General features: G+C 34.2%; 1 protein-coding gene across 2 annotated transcripts; it reads left to right on the top strand.

The window, feature by feature from the left end:
• Positions 1–11340: 11340 nt before the first annotated feature.
• LOC117909844 (phenylalanine--tRNA ligase, chloroplastic/mitochondrial-like) lies at positions 11341–21942 on the top strand. Of its 2 annotated transcripts, XM_034823890.1 has the most exons (10): positions 11344–11627; positions 12521–12711; positions 16231–16437; positions 16532–16649; positions 17132–17208; positions 19278–19457; positions 19648–19692; positions 19975–20079; positions 21430–21543; positions 21644–21942. In XM_034823890.1, exons 1-10 carry the CDS (start codon positions 11387–11389, stop codon positions 21692–21694), a joined length of 1329 nt encoding a protein of 442 aa, XP_034679781.1. In that variant the 5' UTR covers positions 11344–11386; the 3' UTR covers positions 21695–21942. The 2 variants fall into 2 exon arrangements, with proteins under 2 accessions (XP_034679782.1, XP_034679781.1); XM_034823891.1 differs by lacking the exons at positions 21430–21543; positions 21644–21942 and adding an exon at positions 20625–21410 and having other exon boundaries at positions 11341–11627.
• Positions 21943–22550: the final 608 nt, after the last annotated feature.

The raw sequence follows: 22550 nt of genomic DNA, 5'->3' as shown, positions 1-22550 counted from the left end.
GGAGATCACATGTTCGATGATAAATGATTCCATGTCACCTGGTTTCTGACCTACCGTACATTCAACGCCATACTAAGGCATATTTTCGTCTTGGACAAGATTTACAGATCTTCACAGAGTTGCATGCTTATCCCCACTTGCGAGATGTACGTCAAAACGATGACGTGTTCATTATTTTATCATGATCCTTCAGTGGAGCCTCTCTGGATCTCTTCAGCCAGGCCCACATTTTTTGGCATTTGGTTGCCGTCATGCTTATTATTCTGGGAGACATTTCATAGATGTTTAGGTTTGATTTGGATTATGGAGATCACCCATTTGATGATGGGTGATTTCATGTCACCCGATTTCTAACCTATCGTACATCTGGTGCCATACTAGGGCATATTTCGGTTTTGGATGAGAGTTATAGATCTTCATGGAGCTGTGTGATCACCTCCACTTACGGGACATGCACCAAGACGATGACCTGTTTGTTATTTTTACGATGATTCTTCAGTGGAGCATCCTGGGAGCCATCCAGTTAGGCCCGCAATTCTTGGCACTTAGATGCCATCATGCTTCTTCATCCGAGAGGTACATCTTGGATCTGTGGGTATGATTCAGTTATGGATTTGAGTGACCAGGATTGCATAGTTGATGATTGATGATTTGATGTCATTTGATCTTTCCAACCTATCACACATTCGATGCCACACTGGGGCATATTCGCCCTTTCGGTCGAGATTTGTAGATCTCCATGGATTTGCATGATCATCCCTAGTTATGAGATACACGTCAGGTTGATGATTCGATTGCATTTTGTCTCGATTCTCTGGTGGAGCCTTTATTGAGTTTTTTAGTCAGGCTCATATTTTTCGATATTGTCGTGATTCTTGGGTGGAGTTACTCTAGGCGCATAGGTTCCCACATCACCATTTCAGTGGAGTACATGTCAAATCTTTTATGCATCCCCATGGAGTTATTCTTGAGTTATCAGGATAGATCGGGTACATCTAATGCCATGCTGGGGCATATTCCTTCCTTTAGCTATGGAGATGATCGTTCTCTCATAGATCTGTTACAGTTTTCATCACTTGGCCGAGAGATACTATATTTGCTTTACTGGTCACTATTCCTGTGATTTTCATCAAGATGAGCTTTCAGTGAAGCATGACATTCAGGTTGTGATTGTCCCGCTATCCATGACCCCATAGTAGATTATTTTGATGAGATCGTGGTAGTTACCCTAGCGGATTATTCTCTTGAGACTCCCTAGTGGATTACCCATTTGAGATGACGATGGATTCCTCCAGCAAAGCATTTCGAGATAGAGACGTCTGACTCATTGTGACATCTCATCAAGCCTCGTGATCCAGACGGATGGGTTGCGAGACTGTGTTTATAGTTGATTTGATCATTTCGACTCGCTAGCAGAGCATCTTTTAAGGCTCATGAAGTCTCTTTTATACCTTCTTAGAGGATGGAGAGTTGTGGTGGCACGCTACACTGGGGCATATCCCCCCCCCCCCCCCCCCCCCCCCCCCTCATCGTTTCCTTGCCGTTTAGCATTCAGAGCCGCCATCCATTCTCGGACACAATGTATAGAGTCGTCCATTTTCAGCTTGGCGTTCAGAGCCACCATGTCTTCTCAGTCACGATGTTCAGAGTCATCTTTCTCAACCTAACATTCCTAGTTATCAGTTTAGTTAGGCATTCAGAGCCATTGTTTCTGATTGGAATTCATAAATATTATTTTTATTTTGGTGTTCAGAGCCACCATTTCTTTGCAGTTTGGCATTCAGAGCCATGTTCCTAGTTCAGCATTCAGGGCCATTATATCATTTTCAGTTTGGCGTTCAGAGCCACTACCTCTTTTCAGTTTGGCGTTCAAAGCTGTATTTTCATTTTGGCATTTGATGACACCATCTTTCTTTATTTTGGTGTTCAAAGCAGCATTTTCAGTTTAGCGTTTAGTACCGCATTTTCATTTCGACATCAGAGTTACCACCTTTTTCGTTTGGTGTTTAGAGCCATTGTTCATTTTCTGTTTGGCGTTCAGAGCCACATTTTCATTTTGACATCTAGATCCTTGTTTTTTTTTTTTTTTTTTTTGCATTCAGTGCCACATCTTTATTTTGGCGTTCAAAGTCGCATCTTCAGTTTGGCGTTCAAAGCCGCATTTTCATTTCGACATCAGAGCTACCACCTTTTTCGTTTGGCGTTTAGAGCCGTTGTTCATTCTCCTTTTGGCGTTCAGAGCCACATTTTCATTTCGATATCCAGATCCTTTTTTTTTTTTTTTTGTTCGGCGTTTAGAGCCACATCTTTATATCGTCGTTCAAAAGCCGCATCTCTAGTTTCGGTGTTCAGAGTCACCATCATTCTCAATTTCGGTGTTCAGAGCCATCATCATTTCACAGTTTCGGCATTCAGAGCCGCATGTTCCAATTTGGCATTCAGAGCCACACCTTCAGTTTGGCGTTCAGAGCCACACCTTCAGTTTGGCGTTCAGAGTTGCATCGTCATCTTGGCGTTCAAAGTCGTATCTTCAGTTTAGCGTTCAAAGCCATTTTTGTCTTTAGCTCGATATCTAGAGCCATTTTCAGTTTGGTGTTCAAAGCCACACCTTCAGTTTGACGTTCAGAGTCACATTTTTCAGTTTCAAGGTTTAGAGTCATCATCATCACTTCTTAGTTTGACGTTCAGAGTCACATTCTCAGCTTCGGTGTTCAAAGCCATCATCGGTTTTCAGTTTGATGTTCAGAGTCGTATTTTCAGTTTCGGTGTTCAGAGCCATCATTACTTCTTAGTTTGACGTTCAAAGCCATCATCGATTTTCAGTTTGACGTTCAGAGTCGCATTTTTCAGTTTCAGGGTTTAGAGTCATCATCATCGCTTCTCAGTTTCGGCATTTAGAGCCATCACTGCTTCTCAGTTTCGGCGTTCAGAGCCATCACTTCTCAGTATTGGCGTTTAGAGTCATCCTCATCACATTTTCAATTTCGGCGTTCAAAGCCATCATCGCTTCTCAGTTTGATGTTCATAGTCACATTCTCAGTTTCGGCGTTCAAGAGCCATCATCACTCCCCAGTTTGACGTTCAGAGTCGCATTCTCAGTTTTAGCGTTCAAAGCCATCATCAGTTTTTAGTTTGATGTTCAGAGTCGTATTTTCAGTTTAGGGTTCAGAGTCATCATCATTCCTTCTCAGTTTGACATTCAGGGATGTCAGTTCTCAGTTTAGTGTTCAAAGCCATGCTTTCAGTTTGGCATTCAGAGTCGCATCTACGGTTTTGCGTTTGGAGCCATCATCCTATCACGATTGGGCATTCATTGCCATATTTTCCACGTTTAGAGCTACGTTCCTAGCATTCAGGGTTGTCAGTTAAGTTTAGGCATTTAGAGCTTCGTCTTTAGTATCCAGTGTTATCAGTTTTTTTTAGTTTGGCATTCAGAGTCATGTCTTCAGTTCGATATTCAGAGTCATCATGTCTTTTTTCAGTTAGGCGTTTAAATCCACCATATCTCTTTCAATTCAGTGTTTAGAGCTGCATTTTCATTTTGGTGTTTAGAGTCGTTGTTTGTTTCAGTTTGACATTTAAAGTCGTACTTTTAGTTTGACATTCAAAGCCATTGTTTAGCTTGGCATTCAAAGCTGTCATTAGAGCCATCGTATCTTTAGTTTGGCGTTCAGAGTCATCGTTCACAGTTTGGCATTCAGAGTCGTTGTTCACAACCAGGCGTTTAGAGCCACCACATCTCCACAGTTTAGAGTCCAAAAGTCATCGTTCATAGTCAGGCATTTAGAGCCGTTGGTCAGCTTGGCATTCAGAACCATTACATCTTCGATTCGACATTTAGAGCCATTAGCCAGCTTGGCATTCAAAGCCATCATATTTTTAGTTCGACACTTAGAGCCATTGGTCAGCTTGGCATTTAGATGCCACCATATTTCTTCAGTTTCGCATTTAAAGACATTAGTCAACTTAGCATTTAAAGCCACCATTTTCCTTTAGTTCAGCGTTCGAAGCCGCATTCCTAGCATTTAGAGTTGTCATTCTCTTTTAGTTCGGTGTTTAAAGCCACATTGCAAGCATTTAGAGTTGTTGTTTTCTTTTAGTTTAGCATTCAGAGTCATCTTCTTCACTTTAGATGTTTAGAGCCCTAAGCTCACAACCCAGAGTCGTTCTTTTTATTTGTGATCTAGAGTCATTCTTTCCATTCAAAGCCCTAAGCTCATGACATAGAGTCGTTTTATTTGTGACCCAGAGTCATTCTTAGCATTCAGAGCCCTGAGCTCACGACCTAGAGTCGTTCTTCTTATCCATGGCCTAGAGTCATTCTTAGCAGTTAGGGCCTTAAGCTCACGATCCAAAGCCATTTTCAACCTGTAGGTGTCCAAAGCCACCATTTTCCTTCATAGTCATTTTTCCTATTTTAGGCGTTAAAAGTCATTTCTTTCATCAGTTTTAGGCGTTCAGAGCCACTTATCTCTTCTAGTTTCGGGCGTTCAGAGCCACTATCTCTCCATAGTTTAGTTTTTCGAAATCGTTTGTCCCAATCTTGGTGTTCAAATCCATATTTCAAGTGTTTGAAGTTGTGATTTTCCAAGAGTTTGTCCCTCTCCATTATGTGTGATATGGCCTTTTGAGCTCGTAGCTTGTGTCTTGATTGTATTGTTAGACACCCTACACCCTGTGTCCTAGTATGGTGCATGCATGGTTTTTCCCATTGTGCTTGTTCCGATGCTCTTTGGTGGTTTGACTGTTACTCAACTTCAATATCAATTTTTCGAGTCACCTGGGTTTTAAAGCCTCTTTGTTCTTGTTTTGGTTTAAGAGAGCCCATGTTATATTGGGACAACTTTGGTGGTCTTTCTTGTTATTTTCAAAGTTCACTTTGTTTCGTTTGTGTGTACACTCACTTTACTCGTGAACTCTACCGAAGAAGGGCATATTTGTAGACCCCAAAATTTGTCCCAATTTTATTTTTACATTAATTTTGAGCCCAAATTTAAATCTCTGGAAGAACACCTATGGGCTGAAAATGGGTATTTAAAGTGAAAGAAAACCCCGATGGCTCAATTCAAAAGTACAAAGCCAGGTTAGTGGCAAAAGGGTTTCATCAAGTTACTGGTTTTGATTTCACATAAACTTTCAGTCCAGTTGTTAAACCTGCAACTATTCAAGTTATGCTTACTATAGCTTTGTCTACAGGTTGGTTAACTCATTAGTTAGATGTTAATAGTGCTTTTTTGAATGGAGTGTTGCATGAGGAAGTTTTTATGGGACAACCTCCTAGATTTATTCAACACAACTAGTCTCATTTTGTTTGTAAATTACATAAAGCTTTATATGGCTTAAAACAAGCACTAAGGGCCTGGTTTGAAAAATTAAGTACAACCCTATATTCCTTTGGTTTTAACTCTGCCAAGTCAAATCATTCTTTGTTCATTCATGTGAGAAAAAGTCATTCTACCTATATTCTTGTATATGTAGATGACATTCTTATCATCGGTAGTAGTGAACAAGTTGTGATGCATTTTATTACCAGTTTGAATAGAGAGTTTGCCTTAAAAGATCTTAGAAAAGTCAATGACTTTTTAGGGATTAAAGTGAATCATACTTCTAAAGGTATTCACATTTCTCAAGGAAAATACATAACTGATCTATTATGCAAAGCCAAAATGCAAGGTGCCAATCCTATTTCTACTTCTATGACCAATGAACATAAACTTTTAGGCTATGGAAGTGAATCAGTTCAGGATGTGAAGTTGTACAGATCAATTGTAGGAGCTTTGCAATATGTAACAATTACTAGGCCTAAAATTGCCTATAGTGTTAAGAAAGTTTGTCAATATATGCAAGCTTTATTAGAATCTCATTGGAAAGTAATCAAAAGAATTCTCAGATACTTGAAAGGCACTCTTCATCATGGATTACATTTAAGAAAGTCTCCTACTCTTGATCTTGTAGCATTTTGTGATGCCAATTGGGTCTCTAATCTTGATGGCCAAATATCAACTTCAGGATTTTGTGTATATTTTGGTTCAAATTTAGTCACTTGGTAGTCAAAGAAGCAACATACTGTATCTAGATCAAGTACAGAAGCCTAGGTAGTTTGGTTGCAGAAATCACTTGGTCACAATCTCTTCTCTTAGAAATTAAAATCACTTTACCTACACCACCTATTATTTGGTGTGATAATCTTAGCACTGTTATGTTAGTTGCTAATCCAATATTGCATGTCAGGACAAAACACATTGAATTGGATTTATATTTTGTCAGGGAAAAGGTTCTGCAAAGAAAGGTTTCAGTCCAACATGTGCCTTCCATTAATCAAGTAGCAGATGTCTTGATGAAAGTTGTCTCAAGCACTCGGTTTGTAAATCTAAGAAACAAACTCAAAGTAGAACATTTTTCTACCTTAAGTTTGAGAGAGAATGTTAAGAAATGGTTTCATATGGTTACAAGATGTACATGTGTCATATGCTCATTGGTTTTCTTCTATTATTGTTTGAGAATTTGCTAGTTAGGCTTACTATATATATTACTCTATAAACAACAAAATAAAGAGAGAGAGAAACAAAAAATCACTTTACTTTCTCTTTGTCACCTTCCTTTCTTATCTCTATTACTATTATGCATAAAGGACTACACACTTCCCAATATATCTTACTTATATTTTAATGAGCTAAAAGACTATGTTTTCTTTAATACAAGTTTGTTGTGAAAGTAAACAAGGAATATTTTCAATAACTAGTGTTTGTTTCGGAGGAAAAAAATTTCAAATAATAATAATAAAAATATCTAAAAGGAAAATATATATATATATATATATATATATATATATATATTTACGTGGAGGAGTCTAATTATCAATTGATGTTGATGACATGAAAAATAATTAGATAACTCATTAAAAAATATATGTATTTCAAATTATCTTTAAATAAAAGAAGATAATGCTGATTTAAATAATTTGAGGTTATTTTTTTCATATATTTTCATCATCATCATCATCATCATCATCATTATTATTATTATTATCGCTCCCATCCTAACTACAAAGGAGATGTTGTCTTTTCCTTCTAATAACATCTTATTCCACTCCACAACTCTGCATTTGTTGGCATCACCTACATTTTATTCCTATCCACTTGGGTTGGAAGACCAATGGAATTTCTTTTTATTTCTTACAATGAATCCACTGATACAAATCTCCTTCACCTCTATGTTAGACCCCAACTTCCAATTTTACAATCAAACACACTCGACATCATTTTATAGTAATTTTAGAAAGCAATTTTAATTTTTTAAATATTTTAAAAAATTATCATTCAAGTATTAAAAAATTTAGAAATATTTTATAAAATCAGTGTCAAACGCACTTTATATATGACTTTTTATCATTTAAAACGTCTTTCTAATTATGAAAATTTGATTAGATATTCATTTTTAAAGCAAAAGCGATTTGAAGTTCAAATTTTTTTTTGAATCGACATCCTTTTACACAAGAGTTCTCATAAAGATAATTAATGAGATAATTTCTAATTTATTTAATTTAACCACATTGCTATTACAATAAAGATGCCTTTTTTGTATTGTATGCCTAATTTTCATAAATTTAAAGCATTTTTGGTCATGTGATTAAAAAATAGTTTTTTATTTTTAAAAACAGAAATTTGTTTTTAAAAATTCATAATAGATTTTTGTTGTTGTTTTATGTTTCTAGGTTTTAAAAACAAAGTGAAATTTAATATAATTTCTAGAGAATAAATAAAAGTTGTTTTCACAGATTCTTAAAAACAAAAAAAAAAAAAGCATAAAGAAAATTTTTAAAAACCATAAAAATGAATAAAAATTGAACATGGTATCATTCTTTTTCTCTTACCATGATCTAATATCAATATAAAAAAAATTCAAATTTGATTTTTCTTTAAATTACTCTTGCTTTTTTGAATTTCTTTTAAATTCTTCAAAATTTTCCATTAAGCAAATAAATTTCAAATCAAACTATACTTATACGTAAAATTTACTAATTTTCAAAAATAATTTGAAACCCTAAAACCAATTTAATTAGTACTAAAAAATCATGAAGCTTAATAACATTAGAATGTTATAGATCAAATTTTAATTTAAATACTTTAACTAGTTTCTTTTTTACATATATCATATTTTTACAATTTTTTTTATTAGGCAAATAAACTCCAATTTTTTGTAGAATAAAGTGGGAGGAGAAGAAGAAAACAAAAAAGAGAGAATAGAATGCACAAAGAAAATATATTTTTAAGGGTTTTTTTTTTATAGGGATTCACAAAGAGATATACATCATTATAGATGATCATCCATAAGTTCTCACAATGCTACAAATTCTCATATTTTATAACACTCTCCCTTAGATGATCATAAGAATATGATAACTGTCTCGTTAAAAACCTTGCCAATAAAACCTGGTGGGACAAAACCTGGATGAAAGAAAAAAGAGTGCAGTATATCCATATTAGTATTTTCCCCTTCATGTAGACATGATAATGATTTCTTCAACACTTCAATTGGTAGATTTCTCAATATTTGCATTTCGATATCATACCTTAACTTTTTCAATGTTGTCAAAGGTAACACCTTTGTGAATAGATCTACTAGATTATTGCATGACCGAATTTGTTGAACATCAATTTCACATTTCTCTTGAAGCTCGTGAGTATAGAAGAATTTAGGATAGATATGTTATGTTCTGTCACCTTTTATGAATCTTCCTTTAATTTGTGCAATACAAACAACATTATCTTTATGTAACTTGGTTGCATTGCCTCTGATGGAAGGTGATCCACATGTTTTTTGAATAACTTGAATCATTGACCTTAGTCATATAGATTCATGAATTGTAAGAATTTCTGAATGATTGGAAGAAGTGGCTACCATTGTTTGCTTAACTGATCTCTAAGATATTATTGTACCACCATAAGTAAAGACATATCCTATTTGAGATCGAGCTTTATGAGGATCTGAAAGATATCCTGCATTTGCACACCCAATCAATTGTAATTTTGATTCTTTTGAATAATATAAGCCCATGCCACTTGTTCCACGAAGGTATCACAATATATGTTTAATCATATTCCAATACCTTCTAGTTGGGGCAAAATTCTATCTTGCTAGCAAGCTGATAGAGAATGTTATGTTTAGTCTAATATAATTTGTAAGATACATTAGTGCACCGATTGCATTGAGATATGGTACTTCTGGACTAAACAATTCTTCATTTTTTTCTTTAGGACGAAACGAGTCTTTGTTCACTTCTAGTTAATGAACAACCATATGGAAATTGAGTAGATGTGATTTGTCGATATAAAATTGTTTTAATACTTTCTCTATATATGTCGATTGATGGACTAATATGTCATTTAAACAATGCTCGATCCACAAGTCGAGATAATATCTTGTTTTTCCCAAATCTTTCATTTCAAATTCATTCTTTAAATAATTGGTTGTTTTTGTGAGCTCTTCAAGAGTCCTTATAAGATTCAAATCATCCACATATATTGCAATTATTGTAAGCTAAGTTTCCAATTTATTGATAAAAAAATATGGATAAATTGGATTATTCACATATCCTTCTTTTAATAGATACTCAATCTAACGATTATACCACATGCGTCCGAATTGTTTTAATTCATATAGAGATCTTTGTAGTTTGATTGAGTACATGTTTTGAGGTTTTGGATTAGTTGCTTTAGGCAATTTGAATCATTCAGTGATTTTCATATATATGTCAGTATCTATAGACTCATATAAATAGATTGTAACAACATCCATGAGACACATATCTAGTCCTTAAAGACTATTAAACTTATCAAGTATCGAAATGTGATTGCGTCCATTATAGAGGAATAACTTTCCTAATAGTCTATACTAGGTCTTTGAGAGAAACCTTGGGCAACAAATTGTGCTTTATATCTTATAATTTCATCATTCTCATTTCACTTTATGTTTTTAGGTGTTTGAACTATAGGTCCAAATATCTTTAATTTTGCTAACGAGTTTAGCTATGTTTTGATAGCTTCTTTCCATTTTGGTCAATAATTCATTTTTCAACATTCATCCATAGTTTGTGGTTCTCAATCTTCATCATTTTTTATGATGTCCATCATCACTTGGAATGCAAATATATTATCTATGATAATAATTTCACTATGGTTCCTTGTTTCTTCCATGTGACTCATTGAGATCTCTTCAATTCTAGATATCAATATTTGATCAATTTGTACCTCTTCAGGGGCTAACTGTTTATCAAGTTGGGTTTCATCATTTGACCCTTTCATATTTGTAAGCTCTTCAAGAATACCAAGTTTTTCATATGTTGTTCTTTTTCTTTTTCCAAGAATTGAATCCTTTAAGTCAATAAGTCTACCACACTTCAAGTGTGTCTTAGATTCACTTGTTATGACATTCTCCAATTGTCCTTCAGGGACATCAATATGTGTCAGGATATTCACAATTAGTACGTGTGACTTTGTTGCTTTCTTTATATCTGTGAAAGCATCAAGTAACTAATTTGCAAGTCCTTACAAAGGAATAATCCTTTGAACTTCTAGTTTACACTACCTTATATGGGGATCGAGATGAGATAAGGAAGATACATTCCATGTAATGTCTCACCATTCTTCTGGAATCAACTTGCCTTCCCCTAATGGTGGAAAAACATTTTCATGAAAATGATAATCGATGAGGCTAATCCATTAAATTTCTAACATATACTAAAATAGTTTTTTTTTTAATAAAAAAACTCAAAATATGATTTTATTATAATATTATTATTGATGTTTTACTAACAATAATTTATTTGTAATTATATTTATTTTATTTTTAATAAAACTTGAATTATATTTAATTAATATTATATAAAATCAATTTACATTTTTTTTTATAAAATTAAAATATAAAAAAAAATATAAGCAACTTATTGAAACAAGTTTTTTATTGTTTTATTCTTAAAAATAATTTGCTAAATACCCTTATTTTTATAAAACTCTAAAAACCTGTTTTTGTTTTTCAACTTAAAAATATTTTTTAAAAACAATAATAAGAAAACATGGCTAAACCTTCCTTCATTTCTAATTTCAAAAAAAAAAAAAAAAAAAAAAATACAACTCTTAAGATGTCTTTTTGTTTTGGTAGTTTGATGTTTAGCACAGTGTGGAAATAAAAAAAATGTACAAAAACAATAATTTTAAAAAAACTATAGAGGAAAATTTTATATATATCAATTTTTGTAAATATAACATCTACCATATCTGAGTAGATGTTTCAAATGTGCCCTAATGTGGCCTAATAAGCAAGATTACTGATCACAATTTTGACACATCTCGGTAGAGTTAGGGGAGAAAATAGAAGAAGCAGAGAGATGCTTATCCACTTCAGAGGAGCTACTGCTCGCCACCACCACTTCATGGCTGTAGCCATTTCACTTGTTCAATCCACTCTCTTCTCCAAACCCTCCATTTTTCTCCGCAGAAATGCCCTCAATGGCTTTTCCTTTTCCATTCCTTTCTCCTCTTCTTCTGCTCAGAAGATTCAGAGTCACAAGTGGAGGCAACCGGTGGTCTCGGTTCTGGAGCTCGGTGGAGTTGAGATTGGCAAAGATGGTAACATCCCAAATTCCAGAATCGTGTTTGAAAGGATCTGTAGCTTTGATTTCGTGTGCCTAATTTGCGTTTTTGCAGAATTTTGCACTCAACTTGTGTCGTTTGTTTGCAATTTCACAATCTGATTTCTTTTCTGTTGTGCTTTTTTATTTATTTGTTTTTTGTTTGGCGACATTGGAGTTGATATGCACGCTTAGCGGGTTACGTTTCTGTTCTATTTGTTTTACTGTTGGAGGAGTTTGGTGCATTTATGTAACTAGGCTTGCAATTTCGCCCTCTGATAAAGGTTAAATTTTCTCTTTTTTTTTTTTTTTATGGTGTATTTATCCTGGGTATATGGAGAAATTGGGATTCTGTACTGGGTTTCTGGTATTTTTTCATTGGGTTTGATATATATGAATGTGGGTTTTGTAGGGAAGGTATGCAATTTGCCTGAAACTAAGAATGCGATTACAGTTTTGATTTCCTTTATATTTTTATCTTTTATACTTTTCTGTGTATTGGTTGATATCAAAATTCATCTAATAGGTTGTTTTTGAATGCTTTAGATTGCTTTAATGTAGTTGAATGGGGGATTTTGTTTCTAAAACTTAGTGTCAATTTCATTTTTATTTTTTTTCAATTTGAAGACCTGGGAGTCCATGTGAGTGAAATTGATGTACTGGAGTTTTTGGATTTTGCTGATTGCCTTGATAAACTTGGCTTGCAGAGCCTTAAAAAGTAAACTAGACTCAGTAAGCTATATCTCAGATGATACTTTGTCAGGGTGTGAAATGCAACTTGGAGTCTTTGTATTTTTTTAATTTTTTGGGTTATTTTATTCTGGATATTTGGTAAAATTAGAATTCATGTTCTTTTGATTGGCTTGATTCATTTGGTTGTGGGGTTTGTAGATGTGGTGAGAGACGATCCAACAAACAATGTTCCGGATGAAATTTTTTCAAAACTTGGAATGCAGCTTCACAGGAGGGATCAACACCCAATTGGAATTCTGAAGAATGCAATATATGATTATTTTGATGCCAATTACTCAAACAAATTTGATAAGTTTGACGACCTTTGCCCCATAGTCTCCACAAAAGAGGTTTGACCATTGAGAAATAAAATAGAAATTGTATGCTTGCTTTTTTTTTTTCACTGTTTTGAGCCATACGTTGCACTATTTAGAACTTGTATTATCTATTATTGGTGCTTGAAATTTTGTTGGTGTCTTCATTTCTTTTGCTGCCTATTTCCTGTTGGTTTTTGTCTTCTCCTAGGTGTTTTAATTCCATCTACTATGTTGTAAGTAGGGAACCTGGCATCCTAACTTAAATATCAAAGAAAGTCCAGAACAGGCATTCAGTTTACCAGGTGTATCAGTTCTCTACAGTGCTTATTCAACTCTTAATTGCAGTATTCTAGACTTACTCCAAATTTGAAATTCATTTGGTGAAATAATGGCATGATACTTATAGTGGTCTCTTAAGGGAAAGGTTTTCTTTGACCTAGCTTTTGTACAAAAAAGTCAAGGATGGTCTTGCAGATTTGTTATTGTATAGGTGTATATTTCTCTATCATGATACATGCAAGAAAAATTGAAGGAAAGTTTTTATTTATTTTATTTATTTTTTTATTTAAAAAAAAAAAAGAAATTGAAAGTTAATTTATGTTCCGAGAGTGACAGTAGACAACATAGGATTCAAAGGGACATATTGTCTCTTAGGAAAGTATAATTCATAGCATGTTTCAATCACTTACAGGTTATTTTAGTCCTTTTAAATTGGTTTATTTAATTTTGTTTTCTTTTTAGTAGGCAAGCAGAAAATATATTTATAATACCTATTATTATCATTATTTTGGTAATTAGCGTTGATGGAAATTGTAAAAATTCTCTAATAGTATTGGAGGGGAAAAAATTACTTAGGAATTTTTGTTAAATGCAATTATCATAATGATAATAATTAATTAGAATAATATAAGTTTGTAGTTAGAAAAATTTTAAAAAATAAAAGCTTTTGGAAAAGTCTGGATAGGATTAGAAAATTCTTGGATTTCAAGGAGAGCTCAGGTGGGATCTAAAGCATGGGGTTGTTAGTTATCTATTTCAGTATTTGCTGCTCTTCTCTCTTATAGGTGTTCAGTTGCAGCTTGTACACTCTGAGCATACTTGGGTTGTGCCCCCTTTTGTGTTCTTCAATATAATCTTCAGGCACATTAGTAGCGCAATTTCTATTCAACACTTCTCACTTCAAACAACATTCAGTAATCTAAATAGCATTTATCAAATTATTTGTCACTCACCATTAGATTTATAAAGCACCCAAAATATGAATCTTCTTCTTAAGCATGAGAAATTATCATCATTATAAACTCCATGTTTGGCTTGTGCTTACAAGCATAATGATAAAGGATGATGCTTCATGTCTTATCATGAAATATAATGATGTCATAAAATAGATGATTAATAAAATATTAGGAGCCCATTTCAAATGCTTAATGGAACTGAAAATTATTATAGAGCAAGTGCATATTTCACTTGAACTTTTATACAGTAGTGCTAGCTTATAAATTCACAACTTTATAATCATGTGCTTGAATCAAATAAACTTAATGGATCTCAGCTACAACTGCCCAGCATTTTAACCTTTGTTTTATGTTATGGGAATAGTGACCAAATTTCACAGTCCCATCACTATAATTTATGCTTGTAATTTTATTTGTGGGACTTAGTTTTCACATGTCATAACTGTAATTTCTCTAATTTTATGAGTAAAAATAAAAAACGCAAATTTTCTCTATTTTTGATTGAAACTTTAGGAACTTGGACTTTATATGGTGCAAATGTATGTTATCAGCCATTCCTTTTGACAAGTCATGAGTAGATACTATTTATAAAAGGACACAAAGGAGGATATAACTCAAGTTCACTTGTAGTAGACGAGTCACTTTGTGGGCTTCAAAAGAGAAAGAAACAACAATGAAGAAAAGCAACAAGAAAGTGCCCCTACCTCCCAAACTCTCAATAAACTATGGGAAGGATCTGCTGCTATTAAGATAATTTCTTCTAATCAAACAAATAATGGTCCAAACATTTTCTCCTTTAATTTCTAAATTAGATCTTCAACCCACTTGAATGTTCTCATATTATTCTCCTTCCAAATGCATTGTTAAAGATAAAGAAATTCTTCTCCACACTCCCCTTTTCTCATTGACAAACTTTGCTTGCCAACCAGTCAAGGTCTGCCTCCTAGCTACCCAGTGATTTATTTAATCAGCCTTTCCCCATTCTTCTTACTTATACAATACCAATTTCGGATGATCCTCTCCCTTCTCACTGACTGGCCTATAGTTAAAGTCTTAAGGAAATATGAGATTTCCACCCTTATCTCTCCTAACCACCTTTTATTTGGAGTGTATTAGGAAATTCCTATTGAGATAATTGTATGCCTTTCTCAATGGCTTGAGCACAATTACCTGTAACAGTACTTAGCCTGCACTATGGTGTCAACATGCCTATTTTGATGGATTTTAGTTTGTGGGGATAATTAAAGTATTTGATAAAATATAGGTGCTGGTTTTAATAAATTGAAATTACTACTGAATGAAATTTGAAGCTAGATATTAGGAGGAGAAAGAAAGATAATTAATTTATTTGTATGACACTGTGACTTATAAATTGTGAAGCTTACTGGTTGGGAATTGGTTGAACAGAGGAACTTTTAATAGGGGAGAAAGAACCACACGTATTATTTGATGAGAAAATATGATTACATCAGCCAAAGGCCAAAAATATATGAGAAGTTCACTAATTGCGTATTATCAGAAAGAGAGCTGAGCAACACATGATTCATAAACTTTTTAAAATTTTAAGGCGTGGGTCCAATGAGATACATTGCATCATATTACCAAATGAACCAAGGAAGTTTATGAATTTCCAAAACTTCCTGGTGATGCTCATTATTTTATGGTTCTTTGTTTTTAGGGTTCTTTATTTTCTCTTTTCCAAGATATCTAGAATATGGCATGGTAGGTACTTCTTGCTCCATTTCTCTTTGGAGCTCAATTCTTTGGCAAAGCAGGCAGAAAACAAATTAGAATCAACTTTAGCATGACTTGAAATCACAAATTTGACAAGAGAATTTCTCAAACTCTTTGGAGCTCAATTCTTTGGCAAAGCAGGAAGAAAACAAATTAGCATCAACTTTAGCATGACTTGAAATCACAAATTTGACAATAGATTTTGCAGTAGTGTGCTGAGGTCTTATCCGAATTCAGGTTGTGATGTGTGCATCAACGAGCCTTTCCATAAGCCTTGAAGCTTTGAGGTGTGTTGTGATGGTATGACTGGATAGTGAGCCACATTTTGATTTGGAATAGTGATTGGATTTAAAGCTTGTTTGTTAATGTTCTTCATGGTTATACTTCTATTTTTAAACAATTCTCTTGGCCATCACTGTTTCCCCCTTATTAAGACTGGATTTTTAAGTTTCAGAGAAGCAGCCTACTAAATCCTCAAGATAGATCCTATTTATAGCGCATGAGAGATTTGGTCAATGTCTGCTTCCAAAATTCTTATTGATATTTCTATGAATTCTTATGCCAGAAAATATACTTCTTGCAGAATTTTGATGATGTTTTGGTTCCTCCTGATCACATCAGTAGGAGTTACAATGATACATACTACATTGATCCTCAAACTGTCTTGAGGTGTCACACCAGTGCTCATCAAGCAGAGCTGTTGAGGAGGGGACACACTCATTTCCTTGTGACTGGAGATGTTTATCGTAGAGATTCCATTGATTCAACTCACTACCCTGTTTTTCATCAGGTTTCTAATCTCTGATTCTTGCAATGATTGTTTTCTATTAACTAGTTTCTTAATGTTTTCTTCAGTTCAATAACTTTGCTTCCTGATCATGCAGATGGAAGGTGTTCGTGTCTTCTTGCCAGGTGATTGGGAGGCATCTGGAATGGATGGCACATCTTATGCTGCTGAGGATTTAAAGAAATGTCTTGAGGGCTTGGCACGGCACTTGTTTGGTAAACTTAGATCAGAAGATTGTCTTAATCAAATGCAAACTTAATACTATCTGTTGATGCTGCAGAGGGAAATATGGTTTGAGGAATTATTTACCAGATCTAATAATTCCAAATATGGGAAATACTGAGTAAAAGGGGGAAAAGAATAAAATAATAAATCTAAGTGGGGAAAGCAATTAATGTTAGACAAAAGCAGTATTGGTTGGTTATTTAGGAGTCAAATCAAGATAGTTCAGAATAATATATGGAATTATTTGTGATTTTGTTTCTCTATTACTTATCAAAAAAAAAAAATATATATATGGAATTATTTGTGATACTCAGGGTACTGGTTAAGAATAATTTACAAATTACCTAAAGAAACATTTAAGAGTACTGTTAGCCTTAAAATTTCTGAAATCTATCAGAAAGGAGGTTGTCATCTTGAGGTTTACCATATACCGTATAGAATCTCCGTGGGCTAAATCTGTTGAAATTTGCAGGTGATGTGGAAATGCGCTGGATTGATACATACTTCCCTTTCACCAACCCATCATTTGAACTTGAGATATATTTTCAGGTATGCTGCTGATCTGGCTGGTGGTTACATTTTAGCAGTATATGTTTTGAACTTCTTCAAAACTTTGTTTTTGAACTAATTTTAGTAGAAACAGGCTCCATTTCATTTTTCTGTAAAACCTTTTGCAAGAAAGTAAAAATCATTTCCAAAATGTGAACTTCAGTTTATTCCATTGCTGGCACGTGTGGCTTTCATCTGATATTGCAAACACTAAGAATCATAGACTGATAATATTTCAATGCTTCTATGGAAGATTTGCAAATCCTTAAACTAATCCTATTGGTTTTTTGGAAATTATCAATGCTAAAGATTAATTTCGATAAGAGCACTTTATTTGAAATTAACACAAGTCAGGATTTGATTATCAGGCTGGCTTCAATGCTTGAATGCAAAGTTTCAGAATGACCTTTAACTTACTTGGGTCTTCCATTAGGGGGGAATCGAAAGGCAATTGCATTTTGGGATCCAATGATTGATAGAGTTTCTGGGAGACTGGATGGATGAAAAAGGACCTTTTTGTCTCTAGGAGGTAGAATTACTCTAATTCAGACATCCGTATCCCACATCCATAACTATTTCTTATCTCTTTTCAAGATTCGAATGTCAATAGTGTCCAAGATTGACAAATTGCAAAGAGATTTTCTTTGTTCGGGAGTTAGGGACAATAGAAAAGATCATCTCATTAGTTGGGACCTAGTTTGTAAGCCTAAGGAGTATGGAGGTCTGGGACTAGGGTTGATCACATTATAGTTAGATGGTCACATAGGTGACATTGGAAGGCCATTACATGGGTATTCCAGGTTTTTTCAAATTACACTCGTTTTGTGTTAGGTGACGGGTTGAGAATACACTTTTGAGAGGATTTGTGGCGGGGGAATTATCCTTTATGTTGATGACAAAGGGGTTGTGGGATTTACTTCAATTCTATTCTTCTTTCTAGGCCTCATGCACCGAGGTTTTAAAGGCATTCTTCGAAGAGTTATCCAACTCAACTGGCTTGCAGTGTGTAAATCTAAAGCATTTGGAGATCCTTAAGAGGAATTTACGTTTGTAGTCTAAACCTTTTGTATAGATTCCTTGTATATAGTGAGGAGGTCATTCATATTATGACTAGTTTTTTTTGTATTCGTGGGGAGGACTCCTAATCCTTCTCATGTTTCCATTCATATAAATATATAGATCTCTTGTTTCTAATTAAAAAAAAAATATTTTAGTGCTTATAATAAACAGAGTCAAGGAAACCATACTCTCTTTATTAAGCATTCATCTTCAGGGGTATTGCACTTAATGATATCATCTTAACCGGGCTATTGCACTTTCCTTGGAGGTAATCTTGTGACATGGAAAAGTAAGAAGGAGAATGTGATAGTAAGATCAAGCACCGAGGCTAAGTTTAGAGTAATGGCACATGGAGTTTGTGAACTTTTGTGGCTAAAAAGATACTTGATGATCTTAAAATCAAGTGGGAAGGACTTATGAAGCTCTACTATGACAACAGATGAGCCATCAACATTGCACACAACCCTGTGCAACATGACCACACAAATCACATCAAAGTGGATTGACATTTTATGGTAGAAAAATTGGACAGTGGGATGACTTGTATGCCATACATATCGTCTGATGATCAGTTGACAGACATTCGAACCAAGGGATTGTCTACTTTGACTTTCCAAGATATCACAAGCAAGTTGGGAATGGAAAACTTCTATTCACCAGCTTGAGGGGGAGTGTAAAAAATCTAGTAGATTTAGTTTAAATTAATTATTTTATTCTCTGGATATTTTTGTGCAGCCTGTATGACTCCTAACTAGCAGGAAATCCTGATTTCATGGGATAGAAAGAGAAGTCAAGCTTCCCTATTTAGATGAATTCCTCTTGTATAAATTGAGCATGTACAGTTTGTTTGTTTTTTTTTTTTTTATGATTAAGAAAGAGAATTATTTTTTCTCCACAGGTTTTAATTTGAATATTTTTGTATCAACTTATTACTTGACAATTATTGCCTATAGTTTTTTTTGTGGAACTGCTATGATCTCACTCTGCAACATCCATTGGTAATTTGTCAGGAGAAATGGTTGGAAGTTTTAGGTTGTGGGGTGACAGAGCAAGAAATATTAAAGAAAAGTGGTAAAACAGATAATGTTGCTTGGGCTTTTGGGCTTGGATTGGAACGTCTAGCAATGGTTCTATTTGGGATACCAGATATTCGGCTTTTCTGGTCAACTGATGAGCGGTTCACTTCTCAAGTAATTCCCCAATTCAGTAAATGATACTGTATTTTATTTTATTCTTTTTTTCTATGTCTTTGTGGTTAAGTAATCATTTCCAAAATTGAAATCCTTGGGAAAATAAAGCATGCTGAACATGAACCTTGTTGACATTCTCGACATCTGATTTAGTTCCCCTGAATGTTTAATATAAATGCTTTGTATGCAGTTCTCAAAGGGCCAGCTAGGGGTCAAGTTCAAGCCATTTTCAAAGGTATTACTCATGTTTTTTTCATTTGATAATAGTAGTATCTTCTTGGGATGTTTTGTGTAATTGAAACTGTTGATTAATTTTCATGCAAAAGGATCCATGACATTTTTGGGGCCCACATTTTTAAGTATAACTAGAAAAAGTCCTTCATGTAAATTTGGCTTTTACATTCTGAAATCTAAAAGATTACTTACACACAATATAATAACTAAGTATTTATACCTGTTAGAGCCCCATGTAACCTTCTCTATTGGCTGCTAGAAACTGACTATTGTCTTTTTGCAGTATCCTCCTTGTTATAAGGACATGAGTTTTTGGATTAATGAGTCATTCACAGAAAACAATTTATGTGAGGTTGTTAGAGGAGTTGCTGGAGATCTTGTCGAGGAGGTATGCCTTTTTATGTTTCTTCCTATAAATTGTTCATTAGCTATAGATCTGTTCATGGTTCACTAGGTAGAATTTTCCTAATCATTTTTATAGTTACACTGAAAGCACAGTACTAATTTGTGTTTTAGTTAGAGGTGTACATGGTTTGGTTGGTTTGGTTTTGAACATTAAAACAAAGCCTAACTGGCCTAATCGGTTTTATGTATTAAGAACCGGACTATTTGAACTTATAGAGGGAACTGATTGATTTGGTTCAGTTTAATAACAATAATTGATGTAAGTTAGTTTACTTTATTTCTTTGGTTCAGTTCAACAACAAAAACTGATTTTTTTTAATTACCTCGGGCCAAAACCAAAAAGCTCATAATAGGAAATTGTTGGTCAAAAAGCTTAAAATAGTGCTATTACAATAAGTTGCCTTAGAGTTTGCTCAAATTACATCATTAACTCATTTTAAATCATATTATTGTAACACAACCACATGAACTTGGAAAATCTAGTCAGCTGAGTCATTGACAACCTGAATTGTCTTTGGGAGCATCCAGTATCTTTTCTCCTTTGTGAGGGCAGATAACTGGTTTGGGTCCCCTGCATCATTTTTCACAGGTTTCAGAGCTGCTGTATGTGTATAGAAAATAATATGTTCTTCCTTCATAGCTTTAAGTGCCACCTGGAGTTGAATATACAAAGATGAGTGGGATGACTCTAAATGGTGGACTCATGAAGACCTCCACTCTGATTCGTTGATGCTGAACATATAATTGTGATGATCATATTATTGTAACACAACCACATGAACTTGGAAAATCTAGTCAGCTGAGTCATTGACAACCTGAATTGTCTTTGGGAGCATCCAGTATCTTTTCTCCTTTGTGAGGGCAGATAACTGGTTTGGGTCCCCTGCATCATTTTTCACAGGTTTCAGAGCTGCTGTATGTGTATAGAAAATAATATGTTCTTCCTTCATAGCTTTAAGTGCCACCTGGAGTTGAATATACAAAGATGAGTGGGATGACTCTAAATGGTGGACTCATGAAGACCTCCACTCTGATTCGTTGATGCTGAACATATAATTGTGATGAAAGGGGACTTTGGAAGTTAATATTCTTGTGAAGTGTTTCACATATTGAAAGTTTCATAAAGAGGTTAAAATTGAGAAATTACTATTCTCTATCTAATTGGATTGAAGTCAATTTTTCATTCAAAATTTATCATCTATTCCAAGATGATTGTTACCAATCTGATCTATAGTGAAACAGTTGCCATAATGGTCCCTGTTCCTCCCTGTGCCTGAAAGTGGAGCTTCATTGTGAAGTTTTCTAAACTATTAGATATATTTTTGACTGCCAGGTGCAATTGATTGACAATTTCACCAACAAGAAAGGAATGACCAGTCAATGTTATCGGATAGCATACCGGTCCATGGAGCGTTCACTTACAGATGAGGAGATAAACGAGTTGCAGGTATGTCATGTTTAAGGGATTCTGTACAAGTGATCAGTATTTTGTCTTGATTGCTGGTAATAACTGATAACCTGGAATTTGGCTATGATTCTGGGTGTAGTGGAATGTTAGGGAGCAAGTGCAGAGCAAGTTGAAGGTTGTTCTTAGATGAGATTTCTGATGCTGGGAACCTAGTTTTACTATCTCACTCTCGTAAGTCTACTTATGGACATTTTCTTTTATTATTCTTTTTGTTCCTACCTTGTACATTTTACAATTATCAACAAGAGTTTGAATTAGTTACAGTTGGGAAATTATGTATTCAAAACCAACTCTAATGAGAGAAACACTTTGGAAAATAAGGAAAATGTACTAAAAGGAATAATGCATAAGTTGTTCAATGTGAAATTTATTTTTGTATATAGTGTTTCTCTAATTTTTTAAAAATGCCTGACCTCAAATATAGTAATTAATCTCTCTAATTTATTTTGTAAAATCAGAAACAACCATTTTATTGGATTGGAATAGTGGGTACAAAGTAATGTGAGAAATCTTCCCAATTAGTATAAAGCTTCTTCATGCAAATATTTATGAAAATATGTGTATACTAGTCCAAAAAGATAAATTTATCTTACAGGCCAAAAAATCTCTTATAGAAGAAACCAAATGTCTTACTCCATGCTTTGCTAACCCATCCCTTCACAATTACTTTAGCGATGAACCAACAAAAGGAACATATCAATTCTGATGAAATATCAATAATTTGGAGTTATGACCCATCAAACATCTAGGGTTCTCTTTTTTCCTTGGTCGTCCGTGATATTACAATGGTAGAAGCTTCTTCTACTAGGAGATTGGAGAGGCCTGAAGCTTTTGCTTGCAACAAACTCTCTAAAAGGGTTAGAATCTCTGCCTCAACGGCTAAACTCTGACTTACAGATTTAGAGAATTGTCTTATTATTGTACCATAGTGGTCATTGAGTAACTCTCTAATCCCCAACTCCCCTATGTTACCCAAAGAACTCCAT

The sequence above is a fragment of the Vitis riparia genome, unplaced genomic scaffold, assembly GCF_004353265.1.
Source record: "Vitis riparia cultivar Riparia Gloire de Montpellier isolate 1030 unplaced genomic scaffold, EGFV_Vit.rip_1.0 scaffold418_pilon_pilon, whole genome shotgun sequence".
Classification (NCBI taxonomy): Eukaryota; Viridiplantae; Streptophyta; class Magnoliopsida; order Vitales; family Vitaceae; genus Vitis; species Vitis riparia.
This window is presented reverse-complemented; position numbering and strand designations above follow the sequence as displayed.